The sequence below is a fragment of the Canis lupus genome, chromosome 33 (genome assembly GCF_048164855.1).
Source record: "Canis lupus baileyi chromosome 33, mCanLup2.hap1, whole genome shotgun sequence".
NCBI classification, from domain to species: domain Eukaryota; kingdom Metazoa; phylum Chordata; class Mammalia; order Carnivora; family Canidae; genus Canis; species Canis lupus.
Window position 1 is genome coordinate 6958498 of NC_132870.1, and position 20489 is coordinate 6978986.

General features: G+C 35.9%; 1 protein-coding gene across 8 annotated transcripts in view; it reads right to left on the bottom strand.

The window, feature by feature from the left end:
• LIN54 (lin-54 DREAM MuvB core complex component) overlaps positions 1 to 20489 on the bottom strand; it is an 87347-nt gene that overhangs the window by 37329 nt on the left and 29529 nt on the right. For all 8 annotated transcript variants that reach the window (XM_072810169.1, XM_072810177.1, XM_072810174.1 and 5 more), the window contains 2 exons: positions 16158 to 16281; positions 8973 to 9115 (listed from right to left, as the gene is read on the bottom strand). In XM_072810169.1, coding sequence (XP_072666270.1) covers positions 8973 to 9115; positions 16158 to 16281 — 267 coding nt within the window. The remainder of the gene's footprint in view (positions 1 to 8972; positions 9116 to 16157; positions 16282 to 20489) is intronic.

Here is a 20489-nt window from a genome sequence, read left to right on the forward strand (position 1 = left end):
TTGTGCGCCCAGCCACTGTAAGCTCTTCTATAGTTCCCATAGCCTCAGCACAGGGAACACACTGACCTCAATAAATACTGATAGCCACTGAGAAACACACAATGGAAGAGTATCTCTCATTATTGTTCAGGTTCCCAGTTTCCTGACTAATGTCAATTACCTACGTTAATGTAGCACTCTTATGTTATATATGGAATGATTATGCTACAGGCTACTTCCTGCTAACTAAAATCCATAGTCTCTTCTACTTCCTAGACATACAGCCAATCATATTTCCTAGCCTCCCTTGTTAAGGTGAGACCACGCAACCCAGTTTTAGCTAGTGAAGTGAATGGATGCATATTTCCAGGTCTGGGTCATAAAAAAGCCTCTCACATGCATTTTTCCATGTCTTTTCCCTTCCAGTTGGCTAGAATAGAGATAACCTTCAGGGAGACTGAGAACATTATTTTACTGTAATTTCGGGCCTATTATAAATATTTCAAATGTATCTAGATAAACAAGGCACCTATCATTTGACAGATTTTGGTTTAAAAAAGTCTTTTTAAAAGATTTTTATTTGAGACAGAGAGTGAGAGAGAGCACAGGCAGGGAGGAGAGGAAGAAACAGGCCCCCCACTGGCAAGGAGCCAACATGGGGCTCAATCCCAGGACCCTGGGATCATGACCTGACCCAAAGACAGATGCTTATCTGACTGAGCCACCCAGGTGCCCCTCAAGACTGGTATTTTTAAAAAATTTTGTTTACCAAAACCTGTCAAATGATAGGTGCCTTATTTATCTAGATACATTCAAAAACAATCAGGAAAAAAATGTTTAACTTCCATCAATGACAACAATGTTTTTATCTTAACAGAGATTTGGGTTGCATAGATATATGCATTTCATCTGAACTCATCTAATGATACCTTTAAGATTTGCATATTTCCGCATACATAAATTTCACCTCAAATGAAAAACCTCTGAACAGTCAATTCTAGTTAGTGGTATGTTTGATAAAACATTTGGGAAGAAGTATACTGGACATGTACAACTTACTTTGAAATGCATTTTAAAAAGGTGATTAATGGATATTGGGACAGATAGATAAATGACAAAGCAACTATAGTAAAATGTTGAATCTAGAATTTAATTATAAAAACTTCAGAGAATTCTTCTAAGCTAGAAGACCCAAAAGTAGGAAGAGTTCAAGAAGTTATACACTGGTCATAGAAATCAGAGAAGTAAGAAACTTTTCTTTTTTAACCTTTTCTTAATCTACCCATACATACATAGTTTATGCTCTGAAATTTCTCACATGGCAGTCGGCATCCTAAATGGCTAGGTGATGGTTCAATTATTTACCACAGGCAAGGCAAATAGGACAGATTTTTTACCAAATAAGAGCCAAAAAAGAACAGCACTCCCCGGGGTTGAAGAGCAAAACTGACAAGAAGTCTATGTAAGGTGTATTCAATGATACCCAGGATATTTGCATAAACTCTCAAAAGTAGAGTAAGATATTTTGAAGATGCATTCACATTCAACATAAAGACATTAAGGGGGAAAAACGGTAGCTGTTAACATTACATAAAGTATGATGGGGCCTTACATTTTAGGATATTTATTTACCCTTAAACCAAATTAGTGAGAAAGAAAGGGTTATTAGGTTCTAACCTCTTGTTTCTTTGATCCAATTTTCCAGAACCCAAGGTCTGAAAACTTTTATGTTTCTTGAGCTTCATTTATCTAAAAGTTCCCTATCCTGAAATCTTTCTGATCAGATTTGAAATGAATCAACAGCCTGGCTTCAGTCTTTGTTCTAAGTCACCTACCTTTAATAGAATATGGTTTCTCCTGCCCCAGATTCATAAGCTTAAAAATCCAAATTTCTTTTTAAATGCGCCAAGAGGCATTCCAGCAATAAAATGAGAGGGAGTCTAAGATATGATCTAGATGTTTTGACCATCAGATAAGAACTTTAAAATAACTATGTTATTTTATATATTAGCAGACTTAGTGGGAAAGTAAGACAACATACAATGAACTGTGGGGAACTGCAGCAGAGAGATGGGAACTGGAAGAAGGAGTCAAATGGAAATGCTAGAAATTTAAAAAATACAATTATCAGAGATGAAGAAGTCCTTCATTGGGCCCAGTTAGTAAGCTCCATGGAAATGAGGAAGAAATCAATGCATTTAAAGACATGTCAATAGAAATTACCCAAATTGAAACATAAAGAAAACAAAGTGGGACAGGAAAAACAGAAGAATATCTAGAGCTGTGGAACTGTTATCAGTCTAACGTTTTTGAAACTAGAGTTCTAGAATGAGAAGAGAGAAAAGATAAGGCAGAAGAAATATTTGAAGAGATAACAGCCAAAAGTTTTCAAAAAATAAGACAATAAATTATACATCTGAGATGGTTCAAAATCAAGATAAATATGTACCTAAAAAAAGAAAACAATAACACAGCACACATATGGATACATAACAGTCAAACCACAGAAATCCAAATATAAAGAGGAAATCTTGAAAGCAGGTAGGAAAAAAAAGACATGACATATACAAAGGAAGAAAAAACAGAAATTAGAGCATTACAAGAAGTAATGCCAAAAACTATGCAATCTAGAAGTCAACAGGGTGGCATTTTTAAAGCACTGGGGGAAAAGTGTCAACCCAGAATTTTTTATCCAATGAAAATATATTTCAGGGATCCCTGGGTGGCACAGTAGTTTGGCGCCTGCCTTTGGCCCAGGGCGCGATCCTGGAGACCCAGGATGGAATCCCACGTCGGGCTCCCAGTGCATGGAGCCTGCTTCTCCCTCTGCCTGTGTCTCTGCCCCTCTCCCTCTCTCTGTGTGACTATCATAAATAAATTTAAAAAAAATTAAAAAAAATATATATTTCAAAGTTAATGCAAAATAAGACTTTTTTCAGGCAATATAAAAGCTGAGACAATCTTTTGTCAGCAGAATTTTCCTTAAAAGAAATTTTAATTTTCCTAAGAAAATTAAACTTTACTAAAGAAAGTTGTTTTTTAAAATTTTATTTATTTATTTGAGAGAGAGAGCAAGCATGTATGTGAGTGGAGGGAGGGGAGGGAGGAGCAAAGGGAGAGAGACAAGCAGACTCCCAATGTGGGGCTTGATCTCAAGACCCAAGATCATGACCCAAGCTGAAATCAAGAGTTGGCTGCTCAACCGACAGAGCCAGGCACCCCTCCTAAAGAAAGTTCTTCAGGGGGGAGTCGGATACCAAACTAAGATTGGGGCCTATACAAAGGAAGGAAGTATGTTAAGATACAGTTAAAATGAAAATAAAGGACTTGGTTTTCTTATTTTTAATTGTTTTTAAAGGTAATTTTGTGTAAAGCAAAAACAAAAAAATGTATCATGGAGTTCATAACATGTAAAAGTAAAATGTTTAACAATGACAGCATAAAGGATTGAAGAACTGGGAGTACTCAACTGTAAGATCTTCACTCTACATAAAGTGACATAAATATAAAGGTAGACTGCAATAAATCAAATCATATTAGACTCTAGAGAAACCAATATTTTAAAAGCTTAAACTATAATAAGCCAATAGTAGAGGTAAAATAGAATCACAAAAACTATTCAATTCACCTAAAAGGAGACAGAAAAACAGTAAAAAAAAAAAACAAACCAACCAAAAGGATGATGAGACAAAGAGAAAATAACTAGTAAGATGCAAGATTTAAATCCAATCATACGAATAATTTATTTTTAATTTATATTATTTAATATTAAATAAAAATGGTCTAGAATATTGATTTTTATATTGACAATGCATCTACCTAACCATCTTGCTAAATTTATGTATATATACATCATACATTAATTCTAGTTCAATAGATTATTAAATTTTACATGTATATAATAACATAATATGTAACTTGTGACAATTTGTTACTTTCTTTTGAAGCCCTATGCCATTTATTTCTTTTTCTTGCAATATTGCATTAACACAGACCTGCAGTAGAAATGAACAAGTGTGGGAAGTGGATATGCTTGTGCAACACTGCACCATAACATGAAGTTTGATGTATTGTCTCCCTTTTCAAATTATGAAAGTATCCTTCTGTTTTTATTGTTTGAGGTATTTTTAATCAAAATGGAGGCTGGCTAACATCAGGATTTTCCTACATGTGTTGGGATGTATAAATTTGTAAAATTATTCTTTTTTCCTATTAATATTGTGAATGTTAAATCACAGTGAATTTCTGAAATAAATCCAAATATGCCAAGAAAAAAACAGTACTTAAAGAGTAAGATTACAGGACAAAAGACATATTAAATGTTAGAAAGTAGAAGAGAACAGCATTGCTAAAACCTAAAGCAAGAATAAGGTAAACCACGTAGAATTGTATTTTCATTGGTTTAGTACTTATTTACATGTCTAATAAATACTTTAGGGAACTGAGGATTACTTTAGAAAATAAATATAATGGAAGAAGTACACCACCAGACAACTATAGTATCAAGTAAATTGAGAAAACATCAGATATGCCTGACTTCCCACTACAAACCTGGTAACATTAGTTTCAAAGATGGAGAAGAAAGTGACAATGGTCTGCAGGGTGTAATGAGAAGCAAAGATGACATGTAGTCCTGCTCCCTCCACTGTAGGCCCAGTGGCCTAAGGGCTAAAGGAGAAAAAATGGCCATCATTTAAGAGGTCTGCTGGGGAAGCAGTATCCTAGGGGAGGGTTGGGTATCCGCTAGAACAAGAAGATAAAAGGAACATTCAGTAAAAAGGCTGAGGATTTAGGGTATTATTTTGATTATGAACTCCAGGGAGAGCACAGAGGAAGGAGTTCAAGAGTAGGGGACACGTGGGAACATGGATAGAAGATATTGATAGCCTTAAGGAGACTAGATGTGGGAGATAAAGGGGGATGTAGGAGTCTGGGCCTTTGGATGGTACCCCTTGTAAACAGGGATAAATAAAGAAAGAAGTCCTGGTTATTCAAGGCAGATGGCGATCAGATTATGAATGTTGGCAAGTAGGAAACAGTGGACACTTAGGATTTTCTTTCGACCACTTTTGATCAATGGGGCAAATCCTTATTTTTCAGTTTTTTCTTAAATGACTATCCTGACATTTGAAATTGCAGCCCAATATCACTCTTGAAGTCATTTCATTTCCCCTTTCAGTATTTTTTAGTTTCTCCTACTACCTCTGTTAGCATTGACTCCTTTTCTTCTACCAACTCTTAATATTTCTGTGGTTCCTGCTTTCATCCCTCTCTACACACAACAGCATGCTCCCTGGCTGATTTCATCTATATGCATAGTTTTAGTCACTGCCTATATTCAACTTCCTTTTTTTTTTTTTTTTTTAAGATCTTATTTATTTATTCATGAGAGACACAGAAAGAGACACAGGCAGAGGGAGAAGCAAGCTCCCTGCAAGGACTCCGATGTGGAACTCGATCCTGGACCCCAGGATCATGCCCTGACCCAAAGGCAGGCACTCAACTACTCAGCCACCCAGGCGTCCCTATATTCAACTTCCTAATGGACATCTTCCTTCAATAATCAGTGGGTACTTCGATGACCGACATCTCCAAGAACTAAACAATATATTTTTGCCCAAATCGGCTATTCTCTCTTTATTTCTTCTCCAGTTTAAGACAATAATGTGATTTTTTTCCAAGGCTGAGGACTATAAATGATAAACCCCCACACTCTATAAAGGAAGACAAAACATCCATGGCAGACTTACTGAGACAGCATCCCTATCATCCACCTCCTGCCTATTAAAAATGAAACAAAACAGAAATGGAAGTGAATTCATAAACAGAATGCTAAGGCTGTGTACCTCAGTAAGAGAACAAAAGCAGGGGCTCTCCAAGAAAGCCTCTGGGATAGACTGAGTGATAACTTTAAGAAGGGAAAACTGACATCGTAATTTTTGCCTGGCAACCTAGTATGATAAAGAAAGTGTGTGTGTATGTGTGTGTGTGTGTGTGTGTGTGTATGTGTGTGTGTGTGTGTGTAAGAGAGAGAGAGAGAAAGAGAGAGGGAGAGAGATAAACTCTTAAAGCTCTTGGTTTAACCACACCAAAAATGAATGCAGTAAGAGAGTTCTTGGGAGAACTTGACACATACCCCCAGGAGTTCAGGACATATGTGAACAAAGAAACTGGTTCCGGCCTGGAGAATTCTGACAGCAAGAGGTTGGATGAAGCTGTCAAAATGGCAGAGCAAGAACACGGAGGATAGCAGTTAGTCAAGCTGCACTTCTACCATTGGGTTCTATAGGTTTCCTATTAGCCAAACAGATGCTGCGAAGGGCTAAAGCATCTTGATGAGCCAAAGACACGTACCCTGCTGTATGGGTACAGTACAGTACAGTAACAGGCTCTGGGGCAGACTACAGGAGGCAAGAGTGAGCCAGGAGAAAACTGCCAAAGATAGCCTGAGTGTGTACCACACTCCTGACAGAGAACTGGGCAATGCAGACATATCCACAGGGGTCTCCAAAAACTTTCCTAAACATACAATTGTAAAAGTCCATACTTGGACACCTGTGACACTGGCATCTAGATTACAATCATCCTAGTCATTTAAAACTTTGTTCTTTCCTTCTAATCTTCCTTCCAATCAGAAGCCAAAAGCAGAAAGAAGGGAAAGGTAGAAGAGGGAAGAACCGGATTATACTCCTTTTCTCCACTACAAACATGGTCCCTGAACCATGATTAGGTCTGAGTTGAAGAGAGAAGCTTTTTTTTTTTTTTTTTAAGAGAGAAGCTTTTAACTAGGTTTAACGTTTTGACTAGACTTTTCATACTTGTGATTATCACCAAAATGAGGCTTGTTCTTACAGTAAAAAATACCTTCTTGTCAAGAAGTAGGGAAGGAAGATCCAAGATATCATGGCTAAAATGGAGGATGAGAGAAAAACAAAGCTAGTTCCTATTTGTAGGTCATCAGGTACAGCCCATTTCCAGTCATACTACTTCACAGTGCCACCAACTACACTGTTACTCAAGTCAGGAATCTAGGAGTCATCCTAGATTCTTCCCCTCCTTAAGACCCTGACGTCCAGTCTTAAGTCTTAAAGTTCCTTTACCTATCTCTTCTTCCCAAGCCCCTTAGCTACCAGCCTAGCTCAAACATAAAGTACTATAATAATCTAACTTAGTGATTCTCTACCTTGACCCACACTTTAGAATTAAAAATATTAAAATACCTAGACCCCAGCCTTAGAGATCTTCATTCAAATAGAGTCAGGGTAGGACCCAGACATTAGTGTTTTCCAGGGGTCCCAGGGTACTTCAAAAGTTCAGCCAAGGTTGAGAATCACTAACCTAACTGGTCTCTACCAGAATTCAGACTTACTTTCCTCTAAACTATCTTTCATAACGCCACAAGAATCATCTTTTTTTTTAAATGCAAATCTCATATTATCCTAGAGTAGTGGTTTTCAATCCAGGATACCCATTAAAATCACTTAAAGAGCTTTTAAAAATCTTGATACCAGGCCAAATTCCAGATCAATTAAAACAGTCTCTGGGGATAGGCACCAGGCATTCTCAAGTGATCCCAACGTGCAAACAAGGAAACCACTGCTCTAGAAGCAATGGAAAGCCATAGAAAGTCTTCAGAAACAATGCAATACAATGGGAACTCCCCTCAAGAGAATAAAACCTTCCATTTGACCTCAGTGTCCTTAGCTCTTACACTACTAAAGCAATGTAGTTGCCTCGAAGGACATACACTTTTCCACTTTTGTGTAAAGTATTACCTCAATCCAGAAAGCTTCTTCTGCTCACCTATAGCTAAGACCCAAAACACCTTTAAGGTTTAGACCTTTCAAGACCAGCCTCAGTATAAACCTCCCTGACACACAGCAGAACTCATCAACCCACTTGTGACCATAATGATTCTATACGGCAATTCTGAATGTTCAAGTCTAACTTCCCCATTGAAATGAAAAACTTGTCTTGTTCACACTTTTATCCCCAGTGCCCATCGCACAGCATATGGGAAGTACCCAAATATCTATCGATGTCAATCCATTTAAGTAAATAATGATTTTCTATTACTTTGCAGGAAGAATCTCATTTTAACAAACTGTAAGAGACATATTTATATAAAGTATTCAAGCCTCATTAGAACAGAAACCAACAGTTATACTTTAAAAAAATGTAAAACAGTTGTTTGTTCTATTTATGAATAATAATAAATTCAGTAAAAAGGCAGAATAAAGGGTAGTAAGTTTCCAGAATCACAAAGGCAGCATCTTACAGACAAGTGATGCTTAGCTTTCCACCTGATTATGTCCTTTAAAACAGAACTTTTCAAAATGTTATGCTGGTATAATGACATCTGTATGTTTTAGGAAAGTGAGCTAAGACTCCATACTTGACCTAAGAGTAAAATGATAGGTATTTTGCTACCTTACAATGAAAACAAATTATGAAAAGCTTTCAAATGCTTTGAACTGTACTTAAGTCTAAAAACTCTGAAGATCTGGTTACCAGCATCTGATAGCAATTTCTAGTAGTCTAGGTACTCTGTTACCCAGCAAAAGCTCGGATATCTATGAAACCCAGGACAGTTTCAGCAGAAAACAGTATTTTATCAAAATAATTATAATGTTACACTTAACATTTTATATTCATATAGTCACTACATATGTGACTTCCCAAAGAAAATAATTTTGTGCAAATATTAACTGAAGAACTGAACACATCATGTACCTCATTCAAAAGATTTTTGTTGTACCCACATTCATACGGGCCATGGAAATCATCTTAGCATGCAAAATGATTACTAGCTTACTATGTGTTTAGAGTAAGTTTTTTTTCTGCCATATATCCTTGATTACTAAATCTAGTATTCGATGAATGCCTATTACTTGTTTGGGAATATATTAAAACTGAAGCATCTAAAGTGACTAGTAAGAACATAAAGGCATAACCACAACACTTGGCATTTGTGGCTAATTTTTTTTTTTTACCTTATTTGGCGATTTCAAAGGTGAGATGGCTATTTTATTTGGTGTCTGTGTTGTAGAATTTAAAGTTGATCCAATAACACCACTTTCAGATATTGTTATGGTCTTTGATGGAGTCCCAGGAGTAGACTGTGAAAGAACCCTACCTGCAAATGAGAGGCAGCACATCAGTTTGACTTTTTTCAATAATAATATAAAAATGTATGTGATGATGATCTACACTCATAAGGATTGTAGTATATATGTTCACTACTTCATATGTATCTAGGTATGAACTTAAACATTCAAGTGAGTCCCTAGTAACTAATGTGAAACTGTCAGAAGGAAACAAAACAATGCTTCTTAGTAATACTTAGTATCCTAACACCACTTTATGTAAAATCCATGAAACACTTCTGCTCACATGCTCAAACCTGTTAACTTCTATCAGAAAATAGGCTCAGGACAACTATGCAACATGCCCTGGGTAACGCAATTCCTGAAAATTGAGCCTTGAATCCAAGTCTCGAAATTTAACCTCTGTACTATATATACTACAACTGTCTTACTCTGAACTTAAACCATCCAGGATATAATGTAAAACCACATCTATCAAAGTTATCAGACTAACTTGAACACTGTTTGGTTTAATACTACTTGGTTTTAGACTGCCAAAAGGAAAAGAAAAAATTCTTCCTGGCCAGATTCCAACAGGAATGCAGGAATACTGTGTTCCCTTCTGGACAATCAATACCCATCAGGAAAAATGCAGAAAAACTATAGGGTGTCTGGATGGCTTAGGAAAATGGGAATCATATCACAATAAGTTGAAACATTGGAAATATTTATCCTACGCAAGAGAGGAATACAAAGACATGACATATCTCCAAATTCTTAAGAGACTGGGTGTGACCACTGTTAGTATTCTGGTTCTCTCCCATTCTAGGCACATGGTAGTACTGCACCACCTCCACCTCCCCACGCACTGTAATTAGGTTAGGGCCGTGTGACAAGTTCTAGCTGATGAATTATGAGTAGAGGTGATGTGTGTCATTCTGGGCCAGAACATTTACTGCCTATGCAAAACCTTCCAAAGCTCTCTTTTCCTCTGCCACATCTGAGACGATGATCCCGCTGTCAGCCTGGGTCTTTGAGAGACCAGGATAAGACGAGCCCCCTTTCTAATCCACAATGGACTTATAGATAATCTTAGCAAGTATGAACAAAAAGTAAAATTTTTTAAACTTCTGAGATTTAGAGACTGTTTATTATGGCAGGAAAGTCAAGATTATCCTGCCTGATCCAGGCTGTCCAGTGGAAGGATTAGAGCCACTCTGTAGCACATCAGATGCACAGCACTAATGCACAGAAACAGAAGTTTGAGCTCAGCAATAGGAAAGAACTTCTAACAGAAATTTCCAGTTGAAATGACTGTTTCACCACAAGTGAATTTTCAGTCACTGAAGGTGTTCCAAGCAGATGCTGTATAATCAAATCCACTGGCTAAAGAGGGAATTGAAGCACCTAAGAAAGAGAAAAGATAGATAACTACATTATCTCTAAAGTCCCCTCTTAGAAGCTATGATTGAATTTATAGATATATCTAGAGATGAAAGGGGGGAAAAAGAGAAGAAAGAAAGGACTTTCCTCTTTAGACAAAAATAGAGAACTAGCACTTAAGAGCTTCTGGATTGTTTTTTTCTGATAACTGTGCCACAGCACAGTATATACAGTTTCTTTTTTAAAAACAAGGTTATCTGACATTTATCAATTTTTAAAATATTTTAAGTACAAAATTTTCAATTTCACGACAAAATATAGTCATTAATGAATTTCAGCTGAGAGTTGCTTCTTTTTAACCTGAATTACATAACTAAATAACTCAATTCTACATAAACTAAATGAATCTACATCAAATATTTTTAGGCCACCTTAAAGTGTTGAACCTGCCTGAAGTAAAATGTTTGCTGGCTCTAGTTTCTTTTTTTTTTTTTTTTTTTTTTTTTTTTTTTATTTAAAAATTTTTTTTTTTTTAAATTTTTATTTATTTATGATAGTCACAGAGAGAGAGAGAGAGGCAGAGACATAGGCAGAGGGAGAAGCAGGCTCCATGCACCGGGAGCCTGATGTGGGATTCGATCCTGGGTCTCCAGGATCGCGCCCTGGGCCAAAGGCAGGCGCCAAACCGCTGCGCCACCCAGGGATCCCCCTGGCTCTAGTTTCTAAAATGAATACCTGTGGGATAAATCTGAAGCCCCAACAAATTACCAATGAAAACACAGTGCCATAAAATGCTCATCATTTATGGCTATTACTATAATTTCTCATTTGTTCAGCATTACATAGATTCAGAAAAAAGTTTCAGAACCAGTTAATATAGATGATCCTCAGTTCCCAAAAACAACTAATCCAGAAAAAGGTCACTTAAAAATGAATTAATTTAAAACAGGGACAAAATGGGGCGCTGGTTGGCTCTCAGTTGGTTAAGCATGTGCCTTCAACTCAGGTCACTAACCCAGGGTCCTGGAATCGATTCCCACATTGGGCTCCCTGTTCTGCAAGGAGGCTGCTTCTCCCTCTCTTGCTCCCCTGTCTCTCTTTCAAATAAACAAATAAAATCCTTAAAAATAAATAAATAAAACAGGGACACAGATTTTATTTTAAATAAACAAAACTAAGCATAAAACTTTCACCTTTGTGGAGTTGTGCTTATATTTAACAAAAATCCAATTTATAATTAAAACTACACTAACTCATCGGATCAAGTCTGGAGGAAAGAAGATTCTTCTAAAAATCTGTATGATAGCGCAATGACAGATTCTGTTTGATAGGCATAACATGATCATATTGAAGATCACCTCTGACAAAATATTTCAGGATTTTATCAATTTTCCCAAGAACTCTCTACACCTCTTTAAAAATCAAGTTATTCTTTTTTAGGAGCTTGCTTTTCATCCAGATAGCATCCCTCCTGATTATCTAATTTCCAAATCCCTACTTATCCTTAGCTCTGCAGACAGATTCAAGAAAGTATGCAAGTTATACAATTTCCCCTTGAAGTCAATATGCAAGGTATTTATACTCTGTTGTTGGCTGTTCTTCAAGAATCAAGAGACATACTCCAAAAAGATGGGGTTTGGGGAGCAGCAGGGAGTTAGCTTATCTAAACGAGGACTAATTCTGTAAGAGATTAGTGAATATTTTCATATTGATGAAGCTTGCTCCATTGTAGCAAACTTGTACCTCGGGAGCTCCAATAACAAGCACCTCTGTATCTCATTTAACCATCTGCCAAGCCTTCTGAAGTGTCTGGTATCAACATTTTATAGAAATAAGAAAAACCAATAATTATTTGCCCAAGATCACAGACAAAATCGATAGAAGGGCCAGGACTAAAACCCATGTTTACCAATAGTTCCTCCCACACCACCACACTGCTTCCATGCACATACACATTCATTAAAAAATACACATTCACTGAACACAGCTATGTGCCAGAAACTGTGCCAAGTCTGAAAAAATTGAGATAAACAAGATAAAAGAAAAGAGCTACCACTAATGTAGTACATACACACAATGGAGTATTATTCAGCCTAAAAAAGGAATTCTTACATGCTACAACATAGATGAACTATGAAGACATTATGCTGAGTAAAATAAGCCAATTACAAAAGAACATATACTGCATGATTCCACTATATGAGATATACAGAGTAATCAAACTGACAGAGACAAAAAGTCTCTGTTAGGAGTTGGTGGTGAGAGGGGAGGAATGGGCAGTTATTGATTAATAAATACAGAGATTATCTTTTGCAAGATGAAAAAAGTTCTGGAGATAGAAAGTAGTGATGGTGATGGTGGTATAACAGTGTGAATATATTTAATGCCACTGAACAGTCCACTTGGAAAATGATTAAAATGCTATGTATGTTCTAACACAATTTATGTACGTATATTTTATCACTATTCTATTTTAAATAAAATTTAAAAATTAGATAACAGAACAAAGCAAAAAATTATCACTAAAGAAAATTATAAATATAGTAGGGGAAATAGATAAGAAAACCAAGTATTATAATACAGCGTGACCAATGGAAATATTAAAAACCAATATGGAATTTATTTTTTTTAAAGATTTATTTATTCATGATAGACATAGAGAGAGAGAGAGAGGCAGAGACACAGGAGGAGGGAGAAGCAGGCTCCAAGCCGGGAGCCCAACGTGGGACTCGATCCCGGAACCCCAGGATCGCGCCCTGAGCCAAAGGCAGGCACCGCTGAGCCACCCAGGGATCCCCCAATATGGAATTTAAAGAAGTCTAATTAAAGTTAAGAATTTAGTAGGTATAATTAAGTTCTATGGGAATACATGGGAGATGATTAGGACAAGAGTATAGCAAAGAAAGGTATTTTAAGTAAGAGGAATAAAGCCAAAATCCTATGTCCTAAGAGAAGATAAATTAAATCATTATAAGTATGGAACTGATAGGTGAAAATGAAAAGGTATGTAATTTGATCAAAAATGTCGTTAATGTTAAGAAAGCACTCATATTTGAATTCAAATCTGACAGATTGAAGCCAAGAAATACATAAGAAATGTATACAGCCAAGAAAATCTTAGGCAAGGGTGTGTCCAGATCAGATCTGCATTTTAGAAAAATCACTTATATATAAACGTAAGTTTGTCTTGACTACAAGACAGAAAAAGGTATCTATCTTCAATGAGAAGGCCAAAAGTCATTAAAAAAAAATCTAAATGTACTTTGAAAAATCAATAGCTATAATAGAAAGATTATAGAGTCTCCTTGTGATTAAGAGAATTCACCAGGAAAGCTACTTCAGTGGTTTAAAATTTGGCTCATATGAATTTAAAAGTAGCCTTTTAAATAATGAACCAGTTGACAGTAGAAATTAGCTCTCAAACTGAACTTAATGACAACAATTCTAATGAAATTTAACAGAAATATACGTATTTTGGTGGGGCCAATAAATCCGCCTATAATTAAAAGGTGTGCAAACAGGGGATCCCTGGGTGGCGCAGCGGTTTAGCACCTGCCTTTGGCCCAGGGCGCGATCCTGGAGACCCGGGATCGAATCCCACATCGGGCTCCTGGTGCATGGAGCCTGCTTCTCCCTCTGCCTGTGTCTCTGCCTCTCTCTCCTTCTCTCTGTATGACTATCATAAATAAATAAAAATTAAAAAAAATAATAAAATAAAATAACACTTCTCAGTTAGATCAAAGATTACAAGAAAATTCCTATTTACCATGAAAAAAAAAAAAAAAAAAAGGTGTGCAAACACATTATATAAATGACCCAAAGACCCAGCAATGGCATCATCATAGTCAAATGTAAAAAACATGAAATCTTGGCACTGACCAAATATTCATTCAGACATTTCCGCAAACACTACAACTATTTAGCATATATAATTTTCTCACATAATTAAAAAATTTAAGGGACTCTCTCAAACTCAATAGTAAAAAATACTGCATTGAGACATTCTTCTTAGTTAACCCTCTCCACCAAAACCTTCCAGAGGACTGGAAGGGGTCCCTTTTTCATAAATATATCCAAAACCTTCCTTACTTTTGGCCAACTGAAGCCCAATTCCTCAACCAGCTCCAAATCCAAACCTGTTCCAGTCTTTCTTCCGGGGTTATACCTGCCTCCCATGACAGCATCAAGGCACCAGCCTCCTATAAACATTATAAATCTCTGCTGAAGGCCAAAAGAGAAATTTCATCACCAAACACTATTCTCAAATTACAATCTTTCTATGACCCCTTTCACTTGCTAAAATGAGAAGCCTCCCTATATACAATTCAGAACCTCAGGAAAATGACAGATCACTGCCACTGCCTTCAGAGCTGTCTACTGTTACACTGTAAATTGATCAAAAACAGTAGGTGGTTTTAACACATACCCCTTCCCATTCTCCTCCATGGTTAGTTAACATCTGAAGTACCCTCATCAAGAATATACATTCTAGGAATGGGTAATTAGCATTTAAAAGTCTCTAGACAAGTCTACCACCCAGAGGTACTTCCATAAGCCCTTAACACAATGGAAATTAGAAATGAGCTCCTAACCGGTGAAGAGTCATGTTAGTATAGCTCTGAGTCATGTTAGTATAGCTCTGAATTAAAGACAAGTCTCCATGGCTGTCTGTCTCTAGAAGTACTGAGCTGCCTTCCAGGCAAGGAGTAAGAAGAGAGTTGGATGTAAGCTAAGCTATTATAGAAGGAGAAAGGGAAAAAAAAATAAGAAGGGTATTTGCACAGGAGTGGTAATTATGGGTCACGGATTCCATGTTGATTAAGGAAGAATCTGAAGACAGGAAGCAGGTGATTATTAATGAGAAAACAGAAAGGTTAATGGATCATAGATTTCAAAGTCAAAGAACTCCTAGATTGAGGATATAAAGGCAGATAAACGGAAGAGAATGAAATACTCAAAGTCAAGATTTTAAGTGTTCCACTTACTGGTGATGACAAATTTTAAAGTATATAATAATAGAGAACTGGATCTCACTAAGGAACTTGCTGGTAAATACACCTAAAATTCTGTTATCACTTAAGTAATTACTACCATTGTAACAATTTTCTGTTCATAGAAAACTGTATATAAAGCATATTAACACTCTGAAACCAAAAATTCAAACAGAAACCATGAAATACTATACTCTTCTGTGTATTAATTTAAAACTATTAAACTTAACTACATGTGCTCTAGAGACAAACTGCCTGGGTTCAAACCCCAGTTTGACCATTTACTAGCTGAGTAGCCTTCATTTCCACACTGGCAAAATGGGACTGCTATTAGTACCTACATCACAGGATTGCCCAGAGACTATTTAAGTCACCATATGTAAAAAGCTAAGAATAGTGCAAGGTACCTGGTAAACACTAGATAAATGTTAGCTAGTATTATTGGAGTTTAAGACTTTGCTAATTTCATGGTTAAAAAAACAAACAAAAAAAACACAAAAAACAAAACCCAAGACGACGAAACTAATGGACTAATTTTGAGATAAGGCATTTTGCTCAAAGCACACATTTAATAAGTGTCACATTTCTTATTAACTAGTTTGGTTTATAATAATAACCCTACTTGTCGCACTAAAACACTTCAAGACGGCAGAATAGCCTTTTTTAAACCTAAATAGAAGGTAAACATATAGCTTAATAAACTATAAAGAAATATAACCTGCAATGACTGGTGGTGATACTTGAGTTGTCTGTCCTGTAACTGCTTTACTATTAATTGGTTTTGCAAAGATCAGCTTCGTGATTACTGGACCAGAGGTTGGTGTTCGAGGCTTCTTAGCAATCTGAAATATATAAATAACTATGAAGATGATCTGTTTCTGTAAAACACCTATTCAATCAAAATTAAACAGAAGATTGATATATAGAAATACATATGGAACCAGCTAATTTAACAGAATATATCTGAATATTCATGTTAAAAACATCTAAAATGCAGCCATTCATCAAAATACTAATACGGTCCCATCTTGAGCCAATATATAGCAATACCTTTGCATTTTATTGTAAATCTTTATTTTAGTCTGTAGAATAATATGCATATGATGAAAACCAAATGAGTATTTAAAAATGTTTAATAATACTTATTTAATAATAAACAATACTAAAACACTATGACACAACAATGTTTTTTCACAAAATAACAAATTATCCAATAATAGAAATATAGAGTCAGTTACGAAAGCATAATGCAAAACATGAAGCCACCTATAAATGTAATTACACTGTCCCCTGGAAGCAAAATATAAATACACAGTAAAAACAGGCTTATTGATTAGATCTTTAGCACTCTCTCTCTATATATATATATATACACATATATATACACACATACATATATGTGTGGGTGTGTATATATATATATCAGGGTTAGATACACAAAGAACTGAACAAGTTAATGCCCTACGATAAAGAGAGACAAGTTTGGCAAAACAAAGACTATTCTAAAGGCAAAGCTGCTATAAATGTTATTTCCTAAAATACGTTTTACTAGACTATCAATTCTTTGAAGGTAGGGTCTATATTCATCCCTGATCTTAAATTATATTGGCATGCTGTTGACCTGAACTAAAATTCTGCACAAGTCATGGAGGGTATGGGACACCTGAGTGGCTCAGCGGTTGAGTGTCTACCTTCAGCTCAGGGTGTGATCCTGGGGTCCTGGGATCGAGTCCCACATTGAGCTCCCTGCAAAGAGTCTGATTCTCCCTCTGCCTATGTCTCTGCTTCTCTCACTTTGTGTCTCTCATGAATAAATGGATAAAATTAAAAAAAAAAAGTCAAGGAGGGCAGAATTACAATGTTTTAATACTGAAATTATCAACGTATGCAAAGATATAGCTTCTTCTAAAAGAAGCAAAAACTTAGTTATCATAGGGAAGACATTAAATATTAATCTTATTTTTTGTCAGATATAAAACTTGAGGCCCTGAAGTGCTAATATTGGAAATAATGACTTAAATGAATAAACATGGTCAATTTGAATGGCAGAAATATACTAGAAGCTGCAATGGATCACAGAACTACGTTAAGTATTGGCTTTGTGCTCAAATTATATTACTAAATAACACATTACTTAACACTTAGAATATATTACTTTCTTACATTCAGAACATGTGACTAACAAATCAAAATATAAGTGAAATTACAAATCACATTTTTAAAAAATATTTTATTTATTTATTCATAGAGACACAGAGAGAGAGAGAGGCAGAGACACAGGCGGGGGAGAAGCAGGCTCCATGCAGGGAGCCTGACTCGGGACTCGATCCCGGGTCCCCAGGATCATGCCCTGGACTGGTGGTGGAGCTAAACTGCTGAGCCACCCGGGCTGCCCACAAATCACTTTTTAAAAAAACAAGGAGATCCATTACTATACTAAAATAATTACTCAGCTTCCAAAACTGATATACCCAAATAAATGCATGGCTATTCTTCAAAAAATTGAGGCAATATGGGAGACATAAAGGCAATATATTTCCCAACTGTGTTTACCAGTCGAAAATTCTAAAATGTCAGAATATATTATCTATTGACTTACTGCTAAATAATCTCAAAAGGTAAAAGTATTGATGTTCTTAGAAACCCGTATCTTGTAATAAATATATATATTTTTAATATTCTTAACTATAAAGATTAGGAGCATAGAGTACTTCCGTATTTTTAATTGATTTTCACAATCATATGACTATATGAATACTTACCAATCAGGAAAAAAATGTAAACAATACAACCAAAAGCACATTAATTATTCATTTAAATAATTCCAATTTGCCCTTGTGGTTATGTTTCTTTAGTGGCATAATGCTGAAAATAACAATTTATAGTTCCTTCAAAGAACCATACTTTTGGCATTATTAAATTCTAAGCTACTCTAGAATGAAATTACTTTATCAAATAAAACAAAGCATAAATTGCCACTTTTAACAAATTTATGTAATCAGCAGATAAAGACAAAAATGGATCAAAAAAGGAAATTCACAAATAAGATAGCCAAATATATGATCAAATAATACATGCAGGTAATTATTGGCACTGTATTGTATTGATTCAGGAACTAATAAGGAGTTATGTTGTTCCAGAGGGTTAGTTATTAATTACTCTTATATACTATGCATACAAAACATGGGAAACTGTTTATATATCTGTAATTAAGTGTAACTATACCTCTTTGTTACTGCCTCTGGCCTCAACTGTCACCTCTTTCCTTCATTTTTCAAGATGGGTCTCCTTCTTCCACCCTTACCTGCTGTCCATACCCTAACAGTTTCAATACTCTGATTAAACTTAAGACAACGCTGAGGATTGTCTAGGGAAAAAAACCAGAGAATCATATACACCGTATAATACTAAACCAAATATTCTGGTGCCTAAAGAGGAAACATAAATGTGTAGCTTCTTGTTTTTTTTCTATGCTTTAGAGCTTTGTAGGTTACTTCTGAGTTTGAAAGATTTGAGTTGCCTAAAAACTGGACAAGGGGAACAGTATTATAAATGGGGTGTCTTTTGTTTTTGTTAGCTTAAAGTAAAAGTTCTTTTTTGAGGTTCCTGGGTAGTTCAGTCATTTAAGCATCTGCCTTCAGCTCAGGTCATGATCCCAGGGTCCTGGGATTGAGCCCCACATGGGGCTCCCTGCTGAGCAGGGAGCCTGCTTCTCTCTCTCCCCACTCGTGCTTTCTCTCTCTCAGATAAATAAATTAATTTAATTTAAAAAATAAATAGAAGTTCTTTTTTAATAAATAGAATCAGATTTTATAAAAGTAACAATAATTAAAGAAGTTATAGGAATTAGACCCCAGTGTTTGCTTTCACTGTCAGCACTTAGGGGATTATAGTAGAAAACTTGTGGATACAAGTAAACTGGTCATGAAATAGTATATATTGCTCTAGTAAATGAAAAAAAAAATGACATTCTGGTTTTCATTATCAATTTATTGTGAATGTGGTCATGATCCTCCTCCCCAAAGCCAGATCAACTTTGGTAAACTACTAAAAACAAGTTTCAAAACTGATTTAAAAAACAATTGAGGACAAAATGCTTGATGGTGATAGTATATCTCATTCAAGAGATTTTCATCAAAAGAAGTAAAAGGAAGTCAGAAATAAGTGAGACATGATAATTAACAAGAAAGAGAGGTGCCTGGGTGGCTGTCAGTTAAGCATCTGTCTTTGGCTCAGTTCATGATCTCAGGGTCCTGGCCCCACTTTGGGCTCCCGGCTCAGCAGAGTCTGCTTCTGCTTCTCCCTCTCCTTCTGCCCCTCCCCCTTGCTCATGCACACGCGCACTCTCTCTCTCAAATAAATAAATAACATCTTAAAAAAAAAAAAAAAAGAAAAGAGCACTAAATATTTAATAGTGGTAGGAGGGACATGGGCAAATTAGAAGATTTGAGAAACCATACAATGTGCTTAAGTAAAAAGACCATGAGGGGGCACCTGGCTGGGCTCAGTTGGAAGAGGGTGCAACTCTTGATCTCAGGCTTGTGAGTTCAAGCCCCATGTTGGGTATAGACATTACTTAAAAACAAAATCTAAAAAAACAAAAAACAAAAAACAAAATCTAAAAAAAAAAAAAAATCCCATGAAAAATGTTTCTAATTATTTTGCCAACATAACAACTAAAACATCATTATTTCTAATATCAGCTGAGTGTGGATAGTTCTCTGTATCTTCCTATTTCATTATATACTTGCATCAGTTCTCTAAGTTATGCATGCTCCTTTTGTTCTGAAAGGTGAATCTTTCAAGCAGGGAATGCATTTGTGTTTCCTGATCTTACACTGATCATTTTATTTTAAGAGCAGTGGTGACCTAAAAAGGCCTCGTTGAGCATGAAAAACTGGGAACCATTTAATATATATTCCTTTAACCTTCTATCTTAGGATCCTATTCATACTAATAATAGGCACCATTTTGAAGGATCCAGAAAGTTTCGAGAATTACATCAAGTATTAGCTTTTACTATGTATTTCATCATGGCCAAATAGCCATC